General features: G+C 53.3%; 1 protein-coding gene across 1 annotated transcript in view; it reads right to left on the bottom strand.

Annotated features, from left to right (window-relative positions):
• The window catches only part of MEPCE (methylphosphate capping enzyme), a 51,961-nt gene extending 34,590 nt beyond the window's left edge, over positions 1 to 17,371 (bottom strand). The window contains exons 1-2 of the mRNA XM_085639319.1: positions 16,020 to 17,371; positions 4,039 to 4,257 (exon numbers count right to left, since the gene is read on the bottom strand). Of these exons, the coding sequence (XP_085495445.1) occupies positions 4,039 to 4,257; positions 16,020 to 17,237 (1,437 nt within the window). The 5' untranslated portion in view covers positions 17,238 to 17,371. The remainder of the gene's footprint in view (positions 1 to 4,038; positions 4,258 to 16,019) is intronic.
• Positions 17,372 to 22,793: the final 5,422 nt, after the last annotated feature.

Here is a 22,793-nt window from a genome sequence, read left to right as displayed (position 1 = left end):
CTCATTAGATTTCGTGCACAGTCAAATTTGTTTGTCAGCACTGCCTGTTCCAAACGATTAGGCCAGAAGAAACTAGACGGAAACAGGAGCTCAAACTTATTATGGCACTACTAAACTGCCGATCTTTACCCAAGCACGCAGTTGAAATCTCCCTCTTACTGCACAGTATGGCGCTCGACGTACTGTTCCTCACCGAAACATGACCCAATTCGGGCCCTGACATGGTACAGGCCTTCCCACCTGGATACTTAATCCAACATATTGATAAGAGTAGTTAAGGTTGGAGGTGGGATTGCCATCCTCTACAAAGACCACTTAGTGTGTCGTTTATTGGGCAGTCCTCTCCCAGACTGCGAAAACGTCCACTTCTCTATCACCCTGTCCCCAGTAGCCTCCTTCCCAGGGCTTCTGATATAACGACCATCTGGACCCTTAGGACAATATCATGAGGGTCTAGTAGAAGCGGTAGTGGACCTGGCTAGCTCAGCCCCCAATTTCACTGTTTTAGGGGACATGAACATTCATTTTAACGACCCGCAAGATACCACAGCCACCGATCTGATTAAAGACCTGGGCTCCTGTGAACTTACCTTAAAGTCTCAGTTGCCCACCCACTCCAAGGGCAACCTTCTAGACCCAATTTTTTCAAACATCCCAGAGTTAACTATTAAGGACCCGAGTCCGGTCCCGTGGTCGGATCACATGGTAATACCTTTTGCCTGGAACGCACCTCTCCCCAGCCCGATCAAACCCTTCCACAAAGCTCAAGACAGATATTTGCCCAAGCTCAAGTTCAATGAATGGTCTGAAATTCTGAGGGCAACTGAACCCCGTGCTAACTCTGATATAAACTCAGCCAACTCTGAGTTTAACCAGTGGATCGAGCAGTCGCTCGATACTGTACTCCCTAGAAAGTCTATAATCCCAAAAAAAAAAGGGCTCTATTAATTTTCCATGGTTTTGCCCAGAGCTCAGGACCCTCAAACAAAAGTGCAAACGTGAGGAGAGACAGTGGCGGAAAGATTTCACCCCTGAGAAGAAAAGCAAATACAGAGTCTATCGAGGCTTACAAATCTGCGATAAAAACTGCAAAATCTACCTTCTTTACAGAAAAGATTGAGGCCTCCGCTAACACCCCAAAAGAGATCTTCAGAATTGCTACAACTTTGATAAAAGTCTCCGAACCTCCCCCCTTATCCCAGATGAAACAGGAGCTCGCTGTGAAGAATTGTCAAATTTCTTCTACACCAAAATCCAAAAGATCCTTCTTACCCTTCCCCCCCCCCTACATCCTTCATAGATTCATGCCTTTCCATTAACACACCTGTTCAAAAGGCGCTCCCCCAGCTCTCCTCTTTTTCTCTGCTTACAGAGAAATTGTTACCCCCCTCCTCAATGCCATAAAAAGCGGCTCCCCGCTCGATCCAGCCCCTATGAATATTATAAAAACAGCCATGCCCTACATCAATACGCCCATCATCAATCTGGTCAATTCTTCGATTGAATCAGGGATAGTTCCACGAGATTGGAAAATGGCCATGGTCAAGCCACTGTTAAAGAAACCCAATCTCGACCTCTTTAATTAATCGCCCCATTTCCCTTCTCCCCGGTATCAGCAAACTAATTGAAAAATTTGTAAACAGACAACTCGCCTCATTTCTAGAAACATTCAACCTGCTTTACCCTTCTCAAACTGAAGTTCGCCCCGGGCAAGGGACTGAAACGGCCCTGCTGAAGGTGGTCGAGGAGTCCAGGAGTATTTTGGACGCAGGTGGCAGGGTGGCCACTATCCTCCTGGACCTCAGTGCCGCCTTTGACACGGTGAATCACCGGATCCTCCTAGCTCGCCTTAACAAACTCAGTCACGGGGAAGGCCCTTACGTGGCTCGAATCTTTGCTCCAGGATAGGTTTGTCAAGGTATTTGAAGGCGATCGGTGTTCCTCCACGGTACAGTTGAAGTGTGGGGTGCCGCAGGGCTCCACCATCAGCCCCACGCTGTTTAATGTGTATATGTCGCCCTTAGTGGAGATAGTGGCCCCTTTTGGGATTGAATTAGTCAGCTACGCTGATGACACCCAGTTGGTGGTCTCTCTGAACCAAGCAGAATCACCTCCTTCGAACCTGTTTAGTTGCTTAGAGTCAGTAGCCAATTGGATGTATCCGTCTCACCTTAAATTAAACTGTGGAAAGACAGAGCTTATGCTTCTAGGCAGGCAGGCAGGCCTCATTCGACACCTCCACGCTATGGCCCCCTTGTATGGGCCCTGGACCCATCCCCAAAAGTGAGATCAAGAGCCTGGGCATTTGGCTAGATGTGGACCTCTCGTTTAAAATTCAAGCGAGGAAAACTGCGGCCATCTGCTTCGGCCTATTAAAATCCATCTGTAAAATTCTCCCTCAGCTGCCGGAAAAAGCCAAAAAAATATTAATCCAGGCCCTAATCTTATACAGGCTCGATTATGGAAACTCCATCTACCTTGGTGCCCCGACCTCGGTAATCCGCCGACTTCAGGTTGTGCAGAATTCTGCAGCCAGACTGTTGACGAGCACTAGCCATCGCTCCTCAGCTAAACCCGCGCTAGAACTTCTGCACTGGCTTCCGATAAAGGAACGGATCCATTTTAAGGCCCTCTGCATGGTTCACAAAAACCTCCATGGCAGAGGCCCCCCTATCCTTGGCAAACTGATTAAACCATATAAAGCACCCAGAAACCTGCGTTCCAATGACCTCAATCTGGCAGAAGTTCCCAGAATCAGCAGGTCCCGTTCGGGCGGACGCCTCTTCTCCTATAACGCCTCCAGACTCTGGAACTCTTTGCCCCCGCTCTTTCGCCAGGAACCCAATCTCCTCGCATTTCGTAAAAGACTAAAGACCTGGTTGTTCCCTCGGACTTAACTATCTGCCACGCAGAGGCCTCATGTTTTCCGCTTCAACTCACTGTTGGTCCTAAGCGCTGGGATGCTCACGGGTAGCCATGCGCTATAAAAGAGCCTTTTTCATTTCATTTGTTGCAATGAGGTACCATTTCATGGCCTACAGTGAGTCCTGTATGTACCAACTGTGCACACCAGCAGCAGAAGAACCATGACAGACTGCACCAAACAAAAACCTGGGCTGACAAGGCAACTGTTTTCGGTACAGATCGAGTAGCCTTGGTGAAGGGTTAAGTCAACCAGCATCCCAAGGCTGCGTACTAGCCAGAAAAAAGGGGGGGACGCCTGCCGTCACGAGGCAGTGTCACACAAAGGCGGCGGGCGCCCGCCGCCTAGTGAAGGGCGGCGGCGGGCATCGCCGCCTAGAGAAGGGCGGCGGCGGCGGGCATCGCCGCCTAGAGAAGGGCGGCGGCGGGCGCCCGCCGCCTAGAGAAGGGCGGCGGCGGGCGCCCGCAGCCTAGAGAAGGGCGGCGGCGGGCGCCCGCAGCCTAGAGAAGGGCGGCGGCGGGCGCCCGCAGCCTAGAGAAGGGCGGCGGCGGGCGCCCGCAGCCTAGAGAAGGGCGGCGGCGGGCGCCCGCAGCCTAGAGAAGGGCGGCGGCGGGCGCCCGCAGCCTAGAGAAGGGCGGCGGCGGGCGCCCGCAGCCTAGAGAAGGGCGGCAGCGGGCGCCCGCAGCCTAGAGAAGGGCGGCAGCGGGCGCCTGCAGCCTAGAGAAGGGCGGCAGTGGGCGCCTGCAGCCTAGAGAAGGGCGGCAGTGGGCGCCTGCAGCCTAGAGAAGGGCGGCAGTGGGCGCCTGCAGCCTAGAGAAGGGCGGCAGTGGGCGCCTGCAGCCTAGAGAAGGGCGGCAGTGGGCGCCTGCAGCCTAGAGAAGGGCGGCAGTGGGCGCCTGCAGCCTAGAGACCACAGTCACAGAAGGGCGGCAGGCGCCTGCAGCCTAGAGACCACAGTCACAGAAGGGTGGCGGGCACCTGCAGCCTAGAGACCACAGTCACAGAAGGACTGAGGGAGACTGACATTTCTGCACCCAAAAGAAGCCCCGTTTTTGCACGCACTCCATCATTACCATTACGACCCAGAGCAGCATTGAGGGACGGGCCTCGCTTACCGTTAAGTTCTTTCTCTTGCCGTAGGAGGACCAGGCCTGCGGCTCCAGCAGCAGGAGGCCCCCGGGACGGAGGTGTCTGTAGATGCGCTTGAACATGCGCTTCAGCCCCTCGTCCCCCCAGTTCAGGTGAACCCACTTGGTCATGCTCAGGCACAGAATGACATCGTACTCCGGGCTCTGCGTCTCCAGGAGCTCGTCTCGCTCCGGCACATAGTTCCCCTAGAACACAAAAGATGGCATCTGAGTAGTGGCACTACAATTTACTACTATGAAGTATGCTTTTGCTAGATGCCCCTTCATGACACTACCCCTAGGGACTCTCACTCTGCATCAGAGAAGGATCAGGAGTCGGGGCAACCAAGCCCACCCACCCAGTACCAGTGAGCACATCCTTCACACAGCCGCCCAGAAGCACAAGGCGCGCGTATCCTGCAAACAAGTAACTACTCCATACTCCTAATTCAGGTCGACACCCTCGCCTCAGAGCCAAGACTATAGGGTCACCATTGTTCAAACGAAACTCCGAAAATGTCCAATGTTTTATATTCCATTTATGAATCTGAGGGGACATGGAGTCCGGCGCTTAAAGGAAACACAGCTCGTCGAGTGCGGACTTGCAACTGAAACCCTTCTGCACATTTTAAGTATTTGCCCCAAACTTTTGTATTTAAGACAAATGTACTTACGACAGTGGTGTAGCAAGGGGGTGGGTGCGTGGGCGAATTTGGGAGGCAGACCCCCCCCCCCCCCCCCCTGCAAGCTCTAGCTACGCCACTGACTTTTGACCGATTTTTTACATAGCAAAAACAACACTGTTGAGGTTGTTAAATGTTGTTTTAGTGTCAGAGGTAATAGTGCAATTCTAACGAGAATACCATTTTAGACACAGTTTATCTATCAAGTGTCAGCCTCCTGGTTCGCATCTGTTTTATGATTAATTTGAATTTTACACGTCCAGGATTTATTATCTATTGGTATTTGCACCAAATGTGGTATTCAATCAATTATGGCATTTGTAAAGCGCACTACATACCGTGAGGGTCTCAAGACGCTGGGAGGGGAGGGGGGGGGGGTGGGGGGGAATGCTGCTACTGTTCGAAGAGCCAGGTCTTGAGGAGTCTCCTGATGGTTAGGAGGTCTTCGGTCTGCAGTATAATGGGGAGGGTGTTCCACGTCTTGGCGGCAAGGTGGGAGAACGATCTGCGTGGTCTGCAGAGCGGAGCTGGCAGGGGTGTAGAGGCTGAGTCTGCTGTTGAGGTACGCTGGTCTGGTGTCGTGGAGTGCTTTGTGTGTGTGGGTGAGGAGCTTGAAGGTTATCCTCTTGTTCATCGGGAGCCAGTGCAGGTCTTTCGGGTGGAGGGTGATGTGTCTGAGGCGGGGGATGTCGAGGATCAGGCGTGCGGTCTCCGAAGGCGTTTCTTCTGGCGGATCTGATGAGTTGGCGGGTGGCGTTCCTGTGGGCTGTGTAGCTTTCCGGTGTTCTTTCACGGGTTCAGTTTTTTTCTAGTTTTCGGCAGGTTTGCTTGGAGGCCTGGAGGTCCTTGGTGAACCAGCTGGCTCTCTTGCTGGTGTGGGTGTTGGGGTGCTTCTTGAGTGGGGCAAGGGTGTTGGCGCAGTCGTTGATCCATTGTATGAGGCGTCGGAGGTGGGCGGGTCTGCGGGTGGGCTCTGTGCGAGGGTGGCGGTTAGCTGGTCCTCGGTGATCTTGCCCCAGCTACAACGAGGCATCTGCTGGGTGGGGTGGGTTTCCGGAAGGTGAAGTGGATGCATCGGTGGTCGGTCCAGTGAAGTTCGGTGGTGCGGTCAAAGAAGACGTGAGTGCTCGCTGAGAAGTTGGGGTCAAGCGTGTGGCTGGCGGAGCGAGTGGGTGGGTGTTGTGAAGAGTTGTCCGAGTCCGAGGTTGCCGATCAGGGTGAAGGAGTTGGCGTTGTTCTCCAGGTGGAAGTTCAGGTCCCCGAGGAGGATGTAGTCCGTGTAGGAGAGGGTGTGGATCTGCAGTGCAGGTGTTCGGCAGTGTCGGCATGTGTCGAGATTTTGAGAGTGTTCCTGTGGACGATGACCATTCCTCCTCCTATTCCGTTGGTGCGGTCCTTGCGGGTGATCTTGTAGCCTTCCGGGATGGCTATGGCAGTGTCAGGTGCAGAGGAAGGGGTCAGCCAGGTCTCCGTCAGGAAGGCGACGTCTGGGGCGTAGGGTGTCTAGTAGGTCCCAGAGTTAGACGGCGTGTTTGCGGGCGGAGCGGGTGTTGAGCAGGATACATCTGAGGAAGTTGGGTTCCTTTTTGGGCGGGTTGGCGGGTCGGATGCTGGTCAAGCTGCAGTTCCGGCAGAAGGGTCCTTGGGTGCGTTTCGGGGCGGCCTGGCAGCAGGTGCGAGATCGTCCGGCTTGGAGTGCTGGAGTCGTAGTGGAGGCGGGCGTCGTGGTGTGTGCGGGGGCCAGGGGTCCTGGCGCTGGGTGCGGTCCAGGTGCAGACGGGCTTGCCTTAGGCGCGCCAGCCTCCATATGAGGGGCTGTGGGAGGGAGGAGCAGCTGGGAGGCGGGAGCGGGGTGGCGAATGGCCTTGGAGGGGGGGGCCACAGAAGGCAAAAGGCACAACAAGAGAAGGGGGCACAAGTGATAAAAGCTGACACAAAAATACCAACAGTGGGGGCACAGAAATCTAGGCAGCAGCAGAATGAGGCAAGCAGTACAGGGCAAAACGAAAATAAAGCAAGAGCAGGCGGGATACCGGTCAACGGGCAGCAGCAGCGGTGCTCAAGCCACACAGGGGGCTGAGTGGCAGTGAGGGGTTTTATTGTAATCTTTTGATTAATGCAATAGATTGCACTTGTCATTTCAGCTTCACTCCTAGCATTTATCAGGAGAGGAGAAGGCCCTGCAGGGGTGTGAGTCTAGGGTGGCCAGGAGGGGTACAGTCTCACTGGACAGGTCGGTTCTTCCAAGAGGTGCGCCGCAGCTAGCCTGTGTTTATATTAAAGTTGTGCTGACGGGCAGTGTGGTTTAGGAGCGTGGATAGATCTGGACTACACGCACGGTTGAAGGGGCAGCCTTAAATGTACTAAGATTAGGAAAGAAACAGCACAGACATGACTTCTGCAGAGACAGGCGATGCGGTTCCAAGCGGGGAGGCGCTGCACTAGATTTGTGCCAGGACAGGCGCTGCAGATCAAAGTTTGAGGTCAGTGGGGACGCGCTGCGCCAGATGTGTACCAGGACAGGCACCGCAGTTCCAAGTGGTAGGTCAGCGGGGACACGCTGCGCCAGGACAGGCGCTGCGGATCCAAGTGCTAGGTCAGCAGTGAGGCACTGTACCAGATGTGTGGCAGGACAGACGCTGCAGATCCAAGTGGCAGGTCAGCGGTGAGGCGCGGCACCAGATGTGTGGCAGGACAGGCGCTTCAGATCCAAGTGGCAGGTCAGCGGTAAGGTGCGGCACCAGATGTGTGCAAGGACAGGCGCTTCAGATCCAAGTAGCAGGTCAGCAGTGATGCGCTGCACCAGATGTGTGCCAGGATAGGCGCTTCAGATCCAAGTAGCAGGTCAGCAGTGATGCGCTGCACCAGATGTGTGCCAGGATAGGCGTTGCAGATCCAACAGGGCTTGTGTAAGTACAGTCTGGGCTCACACAGGTCAGCGGGGACGCGCTGCGCCAGGACAGGCGCTGCGGATCCAAGTCCTAGGTCAGCGGTGAGGCGCTGCACCAGGTGTGTGCCGGACAGGAATTGCAGATGCAAGTGGCAGGTCAGTGGTGATGCACTGCACCAGATGTGTGCCAGGATAGGTGCTTCAGATCCAAGTGGCAGGTCAGCGGGGATGCGCTGCACCAGATGTGTGCCAGGACAGGCGCTTCAGATCCAACAGGGCTTGTGCAAGTACAGTCTGAGCTCACACCAAGCCGCCTGGGATTGAAGGGATGTCCTTGGGTATGTATGGCTGTGTTAAAGGCCGTTTGAGGGGAGGCTTGCAGATGCATCCTGCCGAGTCTTTAGCAGGCACACAGAGGTGCCAGTTCAACAGATATTTAGTCCCACTAATCACTGAAGTTTCAAAGGGGCGCTGGTCTGAAGCAGCTGCAGAGGGCCACACGTGTGGTCAGTGCAAAGGCAGGCGGGCAGGGGCTTGGCAGAGTGACACTGGGCCGTTTGTAGAGGTCTAGGCTCGAGGTGACTTCACGATGCCCAGTCACTTCGAACTGACCTAGTATCTACTCTTCGACTGACTCCGGTCAAGCCTCGAATGACTTCACACCTTGAATCAACTCACCCAGACTGGAGGGTCAGTCACCCTTTGCGTGTAAAGCTACTTGATAGGACGCCAATGGTCTCATTACAAACCCCTCTCGTGTCTTAAGAGCCTTGTGGTCATACCCGGGAGAGCGGAAGGAAGCGATCCTGCCCCTGTGTTGACCCGGACCAGGGACAGCAGAGTTATCCCTCAGATTACGCCAGCCTCACATGCAGGCCTCGGGCAGCAGACTAGGCTGAAACACTATTGATAACCGGTAGGTGATTTGTCACCCAGGAGGCATCCGCCATTATGCCATGGACGACCAGGATTGGCCAATGCTGGCCCCTTTGCAGAGGTCGGCAACATTATGTTTGAGACATGCACCGGTCTAGCACCCTGCCTCGTTTGGCAAAACATCAAGCAAGGATACCCAAAATATGCCACAAATGACCAACCTGCGCCGAAAGTAAGCACTGTACCAAGAGACCGAGACAGTCTTGAGTCCTGAACAAGCTTCCATGAAGTAAGGGCAAAGTTTTCACAATTTTCAGGGAATAAAAATGTTTTGGAGCAAAAGACCTTCCTACACTGCCAGCATGACCTGTGCACGGCCACATCATATACACGCGGGCAGCACACCCTGCGCTCCGCCACATCATATACACCCGGCCAGCACGCCCTGCGCTCCGCCACGTCATATTCACCCGGCCAGCACGACCAAAGGCCACGTGTGGACGGACTCCCGTCTGACATAAGGATTGTGAGCGCTGTAACCCTGGAAGGCCTGTGCAGGGGCAAGCGGCACTATACTCCCGTCCGACAGAAGGATTGCGAGCGCTGTAACCCTGGAAGGCCTGTGCAGGGGCACGCGGCACTATACTCAGATACAAAGGTTGGCGGTGCATCGTGTGGGCAGGGTTTATTCTCAGCTGCCCCTTGGCCCGACGCTGGCAGCGGCAGGTCCTCTGCACCCGACGGAACGCCCCTTCGGCTGTTCTTCCTCTGACCGGGCGGCCGGGGACCGCCTGGACATGTTCCCTGGACGCGCCAATGTGCCCACCCTGGGCTCTGCGCCTGCCTGTGGGGCACATGCAGGTGGCATGGCCAGGCTCTTCCGGCAGAATGCCAGTCCTCTAACGGTGCCTCTCTGTTGGCTGCTCCCAGGCACGGAAAGGCCTGGCATGCAGAGCAGGGCCATGAAGGGCCATATGTGCAGAGCGCAGCTCAGTGTGATCCTGCGCACTGCCCCCGCTCACCTGCCGAGGGGTCCGCGGCTTGGGGGAGACTAAGGAGCGGCAGGAGAACGGGGGAATGCTCGAAAAGCCATGTCTGGAGGTGTTTCCTGTAGGCGAGATGGTCCTGGGTCAGTCGTAGGTGTGCAGGGAGGGAGTTCCATGTCTTGGCAGTCAGGTAGGAGAATGATCTTCCTCCGGTGGTGGTTCTGCGAATCCGTGGGACGAGGGCGAGGCTGGCGGAGCGGAGCTGGCGGGTGGGGGTGTAGAACGAGAGGCAGCTGTTGAGGTATTCGGGGCCCATGTCGCGGAGCGCTTTGTGTGCGTGGGTGAGGAGCCTGAACGTGATCCTCTTGCTGACGGGGAGCCAGTGCAGGTTTCTCAGGTGGGCGGATATGTGGCTTTGGCAAGGGACGACGAGGATGAGTCGTGCGGAGGCGTTCTGTATGCTCTGAAGTTTGGCAGTGGTTCCTGCGTATAGGACGTTTCCATAGTCCAGTCGGCTGATGAGGGCCTGGGTGACCATTTTTCTGGTTTCGGTGGGGATACACCTGAAAGGTTTTTCGGAGCATGTGCAGGATGTTGAAGCAAGAGGACGAGACGGCGTTGACTTGCTTGGTCATCGTGAGGGAGGAGGTTGCGTGCGTGGATGTCGGTGCAGTGCCCAGCACTGTGTGCCACCAGGAGTCGTCCCAGGCGGATGGGGATTGTCCGAGGATGAGGACCTCCGTCTTGTCTGAGTTCAGCTTCAGGCGACTGAGCTTCATCCATTCTGCGACATCTTTCATTCCTTACTGGAGATTGGTTTTGGACGTGGCTGGGTCTTTGGTGCGGGAGAGTATCAGCTGGGTGTCGTCAGCGTAGGAGATGTTGATGTTGTGTTTGCGTGCGATGGTGGCGAGGGGGCTCGTGTAGATATTGAAGAGGGTTGGGCTGAGCGAGGAGCCTTGGGGTACGCCGCAGATCTCGGTGGCCCCTGAACGGAAGGGAGGGAGGCGGACTCTCTGGGTTCTGTCAGAGGAACGAGGTGATTCAGTCCAGGGCCTTTCCTTGGATCCCAGTGTTGAAGAGGCGGGTTATTAGGGTGCGGGGGCATACGGTGTCAAAGGCTGCCGATAGGTCTAGGAGGATAAGAGCGGTTCTTTCTCCGTTGTCCATCAGGGTCCTGATGTCATCGGTGGCTGTGATGAGGGCGGTCTCAGTGCTGTGGTTGGCTCGAAATCCAGACTGGGACGGGGTCGAGCGAGTTGTTTGCCTCGAGGAATGCAGTCAGCTGTTTGACGGTCTTCTCGAAGACTTTAGCCGGGAAGGGCAGAAGAGAGATGGGGCGGAAGTTCGAGGTCTTTGGGGTCCGCTGTGGGTTTCTTCAGAAGGGTGTTGATTTCTGCGTGCTTCCAGCTCTCTGGGAAGGTGGCAGACGTGAAGGAGTGGTTTACGACGTTCGAGGTGGGGTGCGATGATGAGGTCGGCTTTGTTGAAGATATGATGTGGACATGGATCAGAGGGGGAGCCCGAGTGGATGGTGTTCATGACGTGGGTGGTGTCTTCAGTGCAGGTGGGGGTCCAGGCGCTGAGGGTGGTGGTGGGGGTCGTTGGTTCGGTGACTTGAGGCGAAGTCTGGGGTCCAAAGCTGTTGTGGATGTCTGCGATCTTGCGGTGGAAGTACGTGGCAAGGGAGTCGCAGAGGTCTTGTGATGGTGTGATGTCGTTGTTGCTGGCGTTGGGGTCGGAGAGCTCTTTGATGATGCTGAAGAGTTCCTTGCTGTTGTGGGTGTTGCTGTCGAGCCACTTTTTGAACGATGACCTTTTGGTGGTGCGGATCAGCTGGTGGTGTTCGCGAGTGGCGTTTGAGGGCTGTCATGTTTTCTGTTGCCCGTTCATGGCGCCAGGTTTGAGGGTTCGGAAGGATTTCTTTGAGGGAGTCTGTGAACCATGGGGTTTTCCTGGTGCTGGTCATGCCTGGGGGGGGTTCTTCAGTGGGGCGAGGTCGTCAGCGCAGTTGGCGATTCACTGTGCGAGGTTGTGGGCTGCGTCGTTGGGTGTCAGCGGTGTTGGCTGGCGGGTTCTGGCTCAGGGGGAATGGGAGCAGCTCCGTGCACACAGCTCGGGCTACACAGCTGTGAGCCTACTCCAAGAAGCAGCAGAGGGGCGGGGGATAGGAACAGCTCCGCGTACACAGCTCGGGCTACACACACCTGTGAGCCTACTCCAAGGAGCAGCAGAGGGACGGGGGATGGGAGCAGCTCCGCACACAGCTCGGGCTACACAGCTGTGAGCCTACTCCAAGGAGCAGCAGGGGGACGGGGGATGGGAGCAGCTCCGCGCACACAGCTCGGGCTACACACACCTGTGAGCCTACTCCAAGGAGCAGCAGAGGGACGGGGGATGGGAGCAGCTCCGCGCTCACAGCTCGGGCCACACACACACACACACACACATCAGGAGCAGGGCAGCAGTGAGACGCACTACACAGCTCGGGCAGGACAGTGCACACAGCACGGGCTATACACACAGTTCAAGCAAAACACCCACAAAAACAGGTGCAGGGCACACAAAAGCAGTGACCCCTGCACACCACACAGCTCGGACAACAGGGCAAACAATACACACACCACATGTGAAAGGCAGGAAGCTGCAGTGAAGAAGTAACTTACACGGCTAAGGCAGTAGGACAGACAGCAAACACAACAGCTGCTGGGCACGGAGCAGCAGTGACACCGGTCTTCGCAGAGCAGTACAAACCACATACACACATGTACCAGCCATGAAGCAGCAGTGACACCTGTCCCAACAGAGCACACACAGCAGTGCAAACCTCATACAAACAACATATACCAGACAGGAAGCAGCAGTCACACCTGTCCTCGCAGAGCACACGAGTAGTGCAAACCGCTAAGCAACATGTGCCAGACAGGAAGCAGCAGCAACAACTGTCCCCACAGGGAGCACACAGCAGTGCAAACCACATACACACCACATGTACCAGACAGGAAGCAGCAGCGACACCGGTCCCCACAGCAACACCGGTCCCCACAGAGCACACAGCAGTACAAACCGCATACACAACATGTGCCAGACAGAAAGCAACAGTGACACCTGTCCCCCACAGAGCACACACAGCAGTGCAAACCACATACACACAACATGTGCCAGACAGGAAGCAACAGCGACACCTGTCCCCCACAGAGCACACAGAAGTAAAAACTGCATACACACATGTACTAGACAGGAAGCTGCAGTGACCTGTCCTCGCAGAGTACACACAGCAGTGAAAACTGCTTACAAACAACATACCACACAGGAAGCAGCAGCACCGGTCCCCACAGAGCACACAGCAGTACAAACCGCATACACAACATGTGCCAGACAAAAAGCAACAGTGACACCTGTCCCTACAGAGCACACACAGCAGTGCAAACCAGATACACACATGCCAGACAGGAAGCAGCAGCGACACCTGTCCCCACAGAGCACACACAGCAGTGCAAACCACATACACACCACATGTACCAGACAGGAAGCAGCAGTGACAAGACTGCGCAGAGAGCACACAGCAGTGCTAACCGCATGCACACAAGTACCAGCCATTGAAGCAGCAGAGACACCTGTCCTCGCAGAGCACACTCAGCAGTGCAAACTGCTAACAAACATGTACCAGGCAGGAAGCAGCAGTCACACCTGTCCTCACAGAGCACACACACCAGTGCAAACCGCATACACACGTGCCAGACAGGAAGCAGGAGCGACACCTGTCCCCACAGAGCACACAGCAGTGCAAACCGCATACACAACATATACAAGACAGGAAGCAACAGCAACACCTGTCCCCACAGAGCACACAGCAGTACAAACCGCATGTACAAGACAGGAAGCAGCAGCGACACCTGTCCCCACAGATCACACACAGCAGTGCAAACCGCATACACAGTATGTACCAGACAGAAAGCAACAGTCACACCTGTCCCCACAGAACACACACACCAGTGCAAACCGCATACACACGTGCCAGACAGGAAGCAGGAGCGACACCTGTCCCCACAGAGCACACAGCAGTGCAAACTGCATACACAACATATACAAGACAGGAAGCAACAGCAACACCTGTCCCCACAGAGCACACAGCAGTACAAACCGCATGTACAAGACAGGAAGCAGCAGCGACACCTGTCCCCACAGATCACACACACAGCAGTGCAAACCGCATACACAGTATGTACCAGACAGAAAGCAACAGTCACACCTGTCCCCACAGAACACAGCAGTACAAACCGCATACACACATGTACCAGCCATGAAGCAGCAGCAACACCCGTCCCCCCAGAGCACACAGCAGTACAAACCGCATACATACACGTACAAGAGAGGAAGCAACAGCGACACCCGTCCCCGCAGAGAACACAGCAGTGCAAACCAGATACACACAACAAGGCCAGAGTGCACACACCATGGACGGTAATGCAAACGGCATACACGCACATGTGAGACAGAAAGCAGCAGAATCTGCCCCCATAGAGCAAACGCCTTGGGCAACAATGCAAACGGTATACAGACATGTACTTGCAGCCATCAATCGCAATACTGTCAAAGCAGAATCCCATCTCATGACCCCACCTAACCACAACATCAACTTATGGATGAAGCATCCAACTGCCCCAACTGCTCGCCTCACATTACAGACTCAGAGATTTCTGGCAATTACACTAGATAAATCCTCGAACCTGCATTATCACATCAGTGCCACCACCAAAGGAGAGAATTATCAGAAGAGCCTTTTAAGGAAAATGGAACCCTTCCTCCCCCCTTACATCTGCGGTCCACGGCCTTATTATGGATGTGCCTCACCCTGTGACCTGCCTAGATACAAGTTGGCCCCTCTATGGGCCTCTCAACAGTCAGACTTGTCATCAGAACAAAAAGAAAATACATCTCGGATCTAAGATCTCTGAACTGGCTGCCCTTATGAGGCAAAAATACAACTAAAAATGGTGTGCACGTCTCAAAACCTTCCATTTCAATACCCCTAGGTATGGATGGATCGGATGCAGAACTTCACCAAGCACCAGCTCCCTGCTGCTGACACCACAGATTTTTCTATAAAGGAAAAATAAAGAGCCTTCTTCGCAGTTCCCCTGATAATTTGGAGTTCTCTGCCTCTGGAAATCTGTCTGATTCAGTCTACCGCCTCCTTAAAAAAAGTGAAAACACTCCTACTGAACAAATATTTGCCCGGAGATCACACGGTCTCTTGATCTTACCCTGGACTATTATTCATTTATAGATCATGACTACTGTCCCGCTGATTTCCTATGGAGATCATGTTCCTCAACTTGTTGTTATTCTCAGATTGTCCCTCCCCTCGTATATGCAACTCTTCTCTTGTTTCCTACTTGCCTCTTACCTCGCCCACCTGTAAAGCAGTCGGATACCCTCACGGGTCGCGCTATATAAAACTTTTTAAATAAAAAAAGATATCTACCGGGCAGGAAGGAGCAGTGACCTCTGCCCCAAACACCGTGAATAACAGGGCAAAATGGTATCCACACAACGGATACAGGGCAGGAAGGAGCAGTGACCTCCAAGTACACAGCTTGGACAGCAGCGCAAACTATACACACAACCGTTATCAGCGACATCTGCACACACCTTGCACAGTAGTGTAAACTTATACATGGTAGTAATAGGCTGCAGCAGTGAAAAATGCCCCCCCCACAAAAAAAAGCCATAGCATACATTGTATAAACAGCAGTGCAAATGGTACATAGCATACATTGTATAAACAGCAGTGCAAATTGTACACCCACAACTGGTACTGGTTAGGTAGTAGTGACAGCAGCCCCCTCCGAAAGCGCACACAGCTTGAACAGCAGTGCAAGGACTGCTAGGAGACCCCAGTCAGATGAGGTGGGTGCAGGGTAACGGATGAAGTCAACTGGGCTACAGTGCAAGGGCACCTAAAGCTGTTCAAAACCCAAAACATCCCTCGTGCATCGACTTTAAATCTCAGCTCTAGCCTCGGTTGCACACACTGCTGAGAACAACTGAAAATGAAACCTGTTAAATGCCGCTATGCCGCCCCCCCCCCCCCCCCGGAAGTGTTTGCTGTCAGGGAGACGGAGGTTTGGCTAACAGACACCTGTGTGTGATAGATGCCCTGGCGGATGCTGCCTGTGGGGAGACGACACCCCCCCCCCCCCCCAAAAATGAGCAGCATGTCCATACTCTTACCTAAACTAGAAAGGATTAAGTTTGCTGCTTCCATACAAACTTTAACCAGAGCACGCGCCCTTTAGCGGGTGAGAGGAGAAAGTGATCAAGCTACGAGTCAAGCCAAACAACTCGCCCGTTTTGTAGGAAATGTGGTTTAAAATGTATCAAGATCTGTGTGCCCACCTCCAGGTTTCCCTGGCCATACATTTAGGCAGAGCCGAGAGTGCAAAAGTGGTAAAGGTTTATGCATGGCTATCTGTGAGCAAGAGTGATGACAACACAACACATGCAGCACATGCTCCGAGGAGCCCTTACCGTGACGAAGAGCAGGTTGTGCGGGAAGCCCTGGGCCGGGCCCTCCGGCTGCAGCTGCGGGGCGGCGATGGGCCCTCGGCTGGCCACCAGGGAGGCCGGGAAGCCGCCGGCCTGGCCCCGGCTCTGCTGCTGCAGCTGCTCGGACAGGTAGTGGCGCACGTTCTGCCGGGCGGCGTGCACCAGGCGCCCGTCGATGTCCAGCCCCACCACCCGCGCCGCCCCCCAGTGCCGGGCGATGCTGAGGGTCAGGTGGCCCACGTTGCAGCCCAGGTCCAGCACCTCCTTGCCCTGGAACCAGGCGGGCTGGAAGACCCGCAGCCGGGGGTCCTCGCCGCGCCCGGGGTTGCGGTAGCCGTAGTACTTGCAGTAGTTGCCGTACTGGAACTTCTTGCGGGCGGGCCTGGGGGCGGCCTGCGGGCGCGGCCCGGGGGGCCCCGTCGAGCTCCGGCCCCGCTCAGGGCTGCTCTTCCGCCGCCCCTCCACCGGCTCCGCGCTGCCCCGGCTGCAGGTCTGCTTCCTCTTGCGGTGGCGGAGGCTGGCGGGCGCCATCATCTCGTCCCTGCAGTTGATGGTTGTGTTGAGCTCATAGGGAAGGGGGTCGGCAGTTGCGGCGGGCGCGGGGTGCGCAGGGGCCGCGGCGCCCTCCGCGGGAGGGCTCTCGGGGGCCGCGGCGCCCTCCGCGGGCGCCGCCGGGTGGTGGCGGTGCCGGTGCCTCTTGCGGCCCCCGCTCTTCAGCGGGGACACCAGCACCTCGCCGTCCGTGCCCAGGTTCAGGCACAGCGGGTCGGTGATGTCGCGGGGCACCAGGATCTGCACCGGGTCGCGGCCCCGGCGCGGCAGCGGAGAGCTGCGCGGGGTCTCGGCGTTCAGCGCCCGGTTCACCTCCTCGTCCAGCAGGCTGTTCAGGTTCAGCGGGTCGAAGATGTTGCCGCCCAGCAGGAAGTTGGAGGGCAGCACCGGGTCGCAGTCCGAGTTGGCCCTCCGCCGCCTCTTGCCGAAGGGGCCCCCGGGGTGCTTGAAGCCCCCCACGTGGAAGCTGTTCCTCCTCTTGCCACCGCCGGCGCCCCCGGGCTTGGGTGCCTGGAAACCATTGCGCGGCCGGTTGCAATCGTCTTTTGACCGCGGGGGCGGGGGCATGCACGCGGAGGCGGGACCGCCCGCTGGACTGGCCCCGCCCCTGGCCTTCTTCTCGCTAGGCGTGTCAATCATGGTCTGCATCGGGCATGAGTGCGCAAGGGGCGCCTCGCGCCAGCAAAAGGAACACCCCGCGGCGCACGAGCGCAAGCCTCCACTCGCGAGGGGGTGCGGCTGTGTACAAGCGCGCCGTCAGTCACTCGCGCGCCCTTCGCCAATCACAGAGGGAGGGGGCGGGCGCATTCCGCGCCTACTCCTTCCCCTTTCCAACCGCCCCCTTTCACCCACCACGCCCCCTCATTAGCATATGTCAACTGAGCGTGACGTCACCGCGAAAGGTTGTGTATTTTTGCCCCCTCCCAAGGAAAAATACTTAAAATAAAGAAACCCAGAACGACCTGCCTGCCAAAGATGATGTGGGTGGCCACTCAAAAGTCCGCCTGGCTCCTCAAACGCGTCGCTTCAGCGTCACTTTAGTGTCGCCGCCACGTGACGTCGGGAGCACCAGCTACCCGCGAGCCCCGCCCCTATCCGCGCGCCCCACTACTTCCCCTATTCCCAGCAAACACCCAGGCAGTCCCGCTCCGAGCGCTTTCTGAAGTGCTCTTCCCTCCGTTAGGCCTATATATAGAAGGGAGCGTAAGGGCGGGGCGCTGTCCTCGCTGACCAATAGAGGCTCGGCGAGTGCACGAGGAGCATTGCTTCGGATTCCGCCTCCCCCAATGAACGGCGAGGGAGGTGCGTCGCATCCCGTCCACACGTCGAAGCCCCTTAGGTCCCCACGCAAAATGCCTTATTTGTTGTTGCGTGGAATTATTTTTAATGCAATATCTGGTAACGGGCGGAAATGTCCTCATGCAGGGTGTTCAATGAATTAAAACAAAAAACCCAGTAAGACGAGGAAAATAGTGGAAATAAACACAGCGATTCCGCAGGCACCAGAGCGAACACCGAAAAACGACACAGGTCACTTTTCGTCACCAAGCCTCGCGCAACTTGCATTAACCTAGAATTCTGAAAATCAACAAGCTAAATAAAATCTAATTGCGCATTTCTTTAACGGAAAATGCGAAGTGAGAGCGTTGGGGAGGAACCCGGCACGTGACGCCGTCGGAGCGACGGGTCCTCGCCCGGCGCGCGGCTCGGCGGGACTTGTAGTCTTTTGAAACATCGCGTCCATTGCCGTGGGACGTTGGCCGGTCGTTTGTTGTCGTTTCACTGCGCCCCGCGGATCCAGGCGTTTCACCTGTTGCTCATTTTTCAAAGACTAACTCTTGGCTGTCGGCCAAACCAAAATGATTCGGATAAAGCTAAATGCAGTGCGCTCAACTAGCTTTAGGTGCACCAAATATATGTATACACCATGTGACAGGTACACATCTGAATTGTTATTTTTCATATCATATAAAGACATTTTATCAATCCACGGCTAATACCTCAATCCTCAAAAGTAGATTTGACGTTTGTAGGGAGGTCAAGTTAAACGCACTGAACCTGGAAAATGCAAGTTTTCTTAACTATACCGAGGCTCCTTATTTATGTGGCCTGGGTTGAGGGCATGACCTCAGATAATTCGCTTTCTTTGGTTTGTGCTGGGCTTGGGTGGCTCCCTTTCACCAATCGTCTCCACAGCCGAGTTGGTGAAAAGTTTTGATCAAAAGTACAGAGTTTTTCCTGCCTCTAGCACTTTTTTCTTGTTTTGTCGAAGGTATCTTGACAGTTTTTGAGGCATTCCAACGTTCTGTTCTAGCAAGCCACTTCTCACATTAGAGTACCGATGGTATAAAAGCCATCTATGAATCTTAGTGGCTCACCGTTCCTAGGAACAATTGAACGCCTCTGTGGCGCTGTACGCTAGCACAGTACTCATTCAGGGCTTCCACTCTTGAGGTGGGCAGCATGCCTTCTGCTCATCATATATATATATAACAAGCATTGGCATAGCCAATAGGTCTCGCTTTTGGGACCTTATAAGTAGTTGTCATAATGAACTTTATTCGATATGTAAAAACAATATCATAAAAGTACATGTACATAAATATAGCTAAAAAAGAATTCATTAAAATAATTGGTAATATAAAACGGATAGTTTCAATTATTTTTTCAACTATCACAAGAACAATTAAAATACAGTTGCATGAGAGGATAATGAGACATGTGTCAACTAAATCTGCATTGATGCCCTCAATTTCACAGTCATTTGTAAGTAAGATGAAACAGCAGCCAAGGCTAAAGGGGTTTCCAGAGATTTTAATTTATGGTAAGCTGCTCTGCATGAATATAGTCCCCATGATTTAAGCAGAGGTTTCAAGAAGATAGCCCTTGGCCGTTGATAAAATCTGCAAAATAAGATGCAGTGAATATTAGACTGCTTTGACAAGTCATCACAGGGGCATTTCTCCAAGGTGCTAGACCAACAGTTTGGGTTGGGAAATGTTAAAAGTCTGAAAAAAGTCTCAGTGCGAAAACGGGTCAAGAGCATGCGAATAAAAGGCGATGGTTCAAAAGTAAGTATTGCTGAATCTCGTTTATGGTGGTGTATTGGTGGTAGTCGACGATGGAGCACTTTTGTTTTTCTAAGGACCACCGGCGGCTACTCAGGTGATTTGAAACAAGGCGTTTTAACGCAACTCTTGGTATGTTATTTAGAGTTGAGGGATCAGTAAAATATTCAGGGTGCCCCAAATCAAAAAACAAGTACTTCACATAATTCAGCCATTTAATGTTCTTGACCTCGTCCAATTTGAGACAATCATTAATAATTTCTCTATTAAAAGGTGTCTCTTGATTGGTCCAGACTTTATGCCATAGAATAATGGGGGCGGAGTTGATCGTATCCGCGATATATGTAAGACCCAGTTCAGCGTGCGCCATATAAGTGGATGTACCACGAGGTACAGCCAAGAGATAACGCAGGAAGGCGTTCTCGAGGCGTTGAATATGGTCAACGGATTCGATCCCCCAAATCCCGGATCCATAGGTGCCAGCTGAAATACACTTGGCCCGATAGATCTGGAGTAGGGGGTTTATCGGGCGGCCCCCAAGTTTCTTTGAAAAATTGGTCAGTGCACTGATAGCTTTAGACAATGCTAAGCCTCTAGCTTGGGCAGCAGCCCGCCAGGTGCCTCTGTTGTTAAAAATAATACCCAGGTAAGGGAATCTGTCAGTGCTATCTAGTTTTCTGCCATTCAGGAAGATAGAGCATTGTTTTTTCCCAATCCCCAAGCCGCAAGACATGGTGAGGGTTTTGGAGGCATTGACGTTGAGACCTCTCCTAGACATGAAAACCGTGAATTCGTCGACTGCCCTTTGTAACCCAATACGGGTCTGGGACATAATTGCTGCGTCATCCGCATAGAGGAGGATGGGTATGGGTTTGCCGTTTATGGTAGGGTAGTCATGGAAAGATCTAGTTAGATGATGGCCTACGGAGTTAATGTAGAGGGTGAAAAGTAGGGGAGCTAATATGCATCCCTGTCTAACACCTCGCCTGATGTAAAATCTATCAGAACATTCTCCATTTCTACCATACCTGACGCGGGCTGATGCTCCCCTGTAAAGCTCTTTAATAAATGCGAGAATAGGGGGACCTATGCCTATCTCTACAAGGGATTCCCATAGCAGCTCATGGTCGACGCAATCAAATGCGGAGCTAAGGTCTACAAAGGTTATAAAAAAATTACCTTTTTTAGCCTGAGTGTATTTGGCTATTATGAGAGTCAGATTTAGACCTTGCTCTATTGTGCCTTTACCATGTCTGAAGCCATATTGAAGATTAGAGATTATGTCTTGACCATTTATCCATTCATGTATTCTGTTTAAAATGATTCGCCCAGCTACCTTCATGAGAGAGTCTAATAGGGAAATTGGGCGATAATTAGCAGGGTTATCCCTATCACCTTTTTTAAAAATCGGGACTACAATCGCCTCTGGCCAGGTGGAAATAAAACCTGTGGTATTCAGGGAGTTCAAAACATTAGTGAGCAAAGGAGCCCATAGGTCTGGCTGTGATTTAAATACGTCTATGGGCACACAGTCAGGACCAGGAGCCTTCCCTGAAGGACTTTCTTTTAATGCCATAAGTACCTCAGTGTGGTCGAAAAAGATGTTCAGGGGAAATAAGGTAAAAGTATTTGAATCTGGCAGGGAATTAGAGTTGTTTTCCCGCACATTCTATCGGTCTGCCGAATCACAGGGATTATATAAAGTGCTAAAGTGTTTAACCCAGATTTCGGCAGTTATTGCTGAGTCCAGGTTTGAAGACTGGGAGGGTTGGAAAAAAGGTGCATTAACTGCTCTCCAGAAGGCGGTGTTGTCCCTATTACTGGAGGCTTCCAAGAGTGCTTGCCATGCCTCTGACTTCAGCTGATTTTTCCTAGCCTGACGAGCAGTACGATAGCTTTGTCTGGCTTGCTGGACTTCCAGGCGGCTTTTGGGATTAGATTTTAAGGCGACTTTCAGGAGTCGCAAGGCTTTTGAGCAGGACCTGTCAAACCAGCCATGGCTACTTAAGGAAGAGTTCCTAGGGGCACGTGCAAGCAGTCTTTTAATTTCTGACGAAATTATGGAAAAAGAATGACCTATTGCCTGGGAGTTTTCTGTGATTGACAGGCATTTTTGAATGTGGTCATATGTATTCTTAACCAGGGAGTTAAGAAAAATGGGGGGGGACTACTTTATCCCATTTTAAATACAGCCCCGTGGTAGTTCCCGTCCTCAGCGGAGGGGTGTAGAGTGGGTTTTTCCCAGCCTTGTGCTTAACATGCGGGGTTAATTTTAAGGTCGCCCCTATAGGGTAATGATCACTGATTGCAGTATCTAGTGTCTCCCAATATCAGTATCAATCCTGATTACCTGGAAGATATTAGGATATAATCAATTATAGTGTGACAACCTCGCCCATTATAAGTAGGTTTAAAGCACTTAGGAGGGAGACAAAGTTCGTTCGCGTAAGATAAGTTAAAGTAAGATGTTAAGCCATTTAAGAGGTCTCCCAATTTAGTGTGCCGAAAATGGGTAGAAGGGTCATCCATATCAGTGACCATACCACAGGTACCATTAATACTCTGTAAACACAAGGGGCAGTTGAAATCACCCAGCCAGATGACTAGCATGTCAGATTTAGATTGATTCTCTATGTTTATTAAATCGGCCTTTAGCCCACTAAGAGCCAAGTCCTGGTGAGAACTTGGGATATTATTAAAGAAATTGACCAGAATGATGTTCCTATAATAACCACCAGTTAAGCTGATAATCTGGTAATTTGAGGTCCCTGTAACATGCAATGGTTTTAATTGGCTTTCTACGGAAATGTAAGTGGATAGTCCCCCCTTATTTCTCCCGTGGAGACTGGGGGAAGCTGGGGTGTGGAAAGTCTGGTACCCTGGGAGATGAAGCTCTGTAATAGACCATGTTTCCTGTAAGCAGATGATGCTATATCGAGAGACGATTTGGACCCATGCGGGGTTAGTCAATTTGTCATGGAGACCTGCCACGTTCCAGGACAAAAGGCTATCACCCGGTAGGGATACGTCCATACAGGTGTTAGCAGTCGTAGGATCTGTTGGAATCAGAATGAGTTCCTGAGATTGCAGGGGGGTTGAAACAAGGGAAATGTCGCTCGTTAGATGTTTAACCAGG

This window comes from Triturus cristatus, chromosome 12, assembly GCF_964204655.1.
Source record: "Triturus cristatus chromosome 12, aTriCri1.1, whole genome shotgun sequence".
Lineage (NCBI taxonomy): Eukaryota > Metazoa > Chordata > Amphibia > Caudata > Salamandridae > Triturus > Triturus cristatus.
This window is presented reverse-complemented; position numbering and strand designations above follow the sequence as displayed.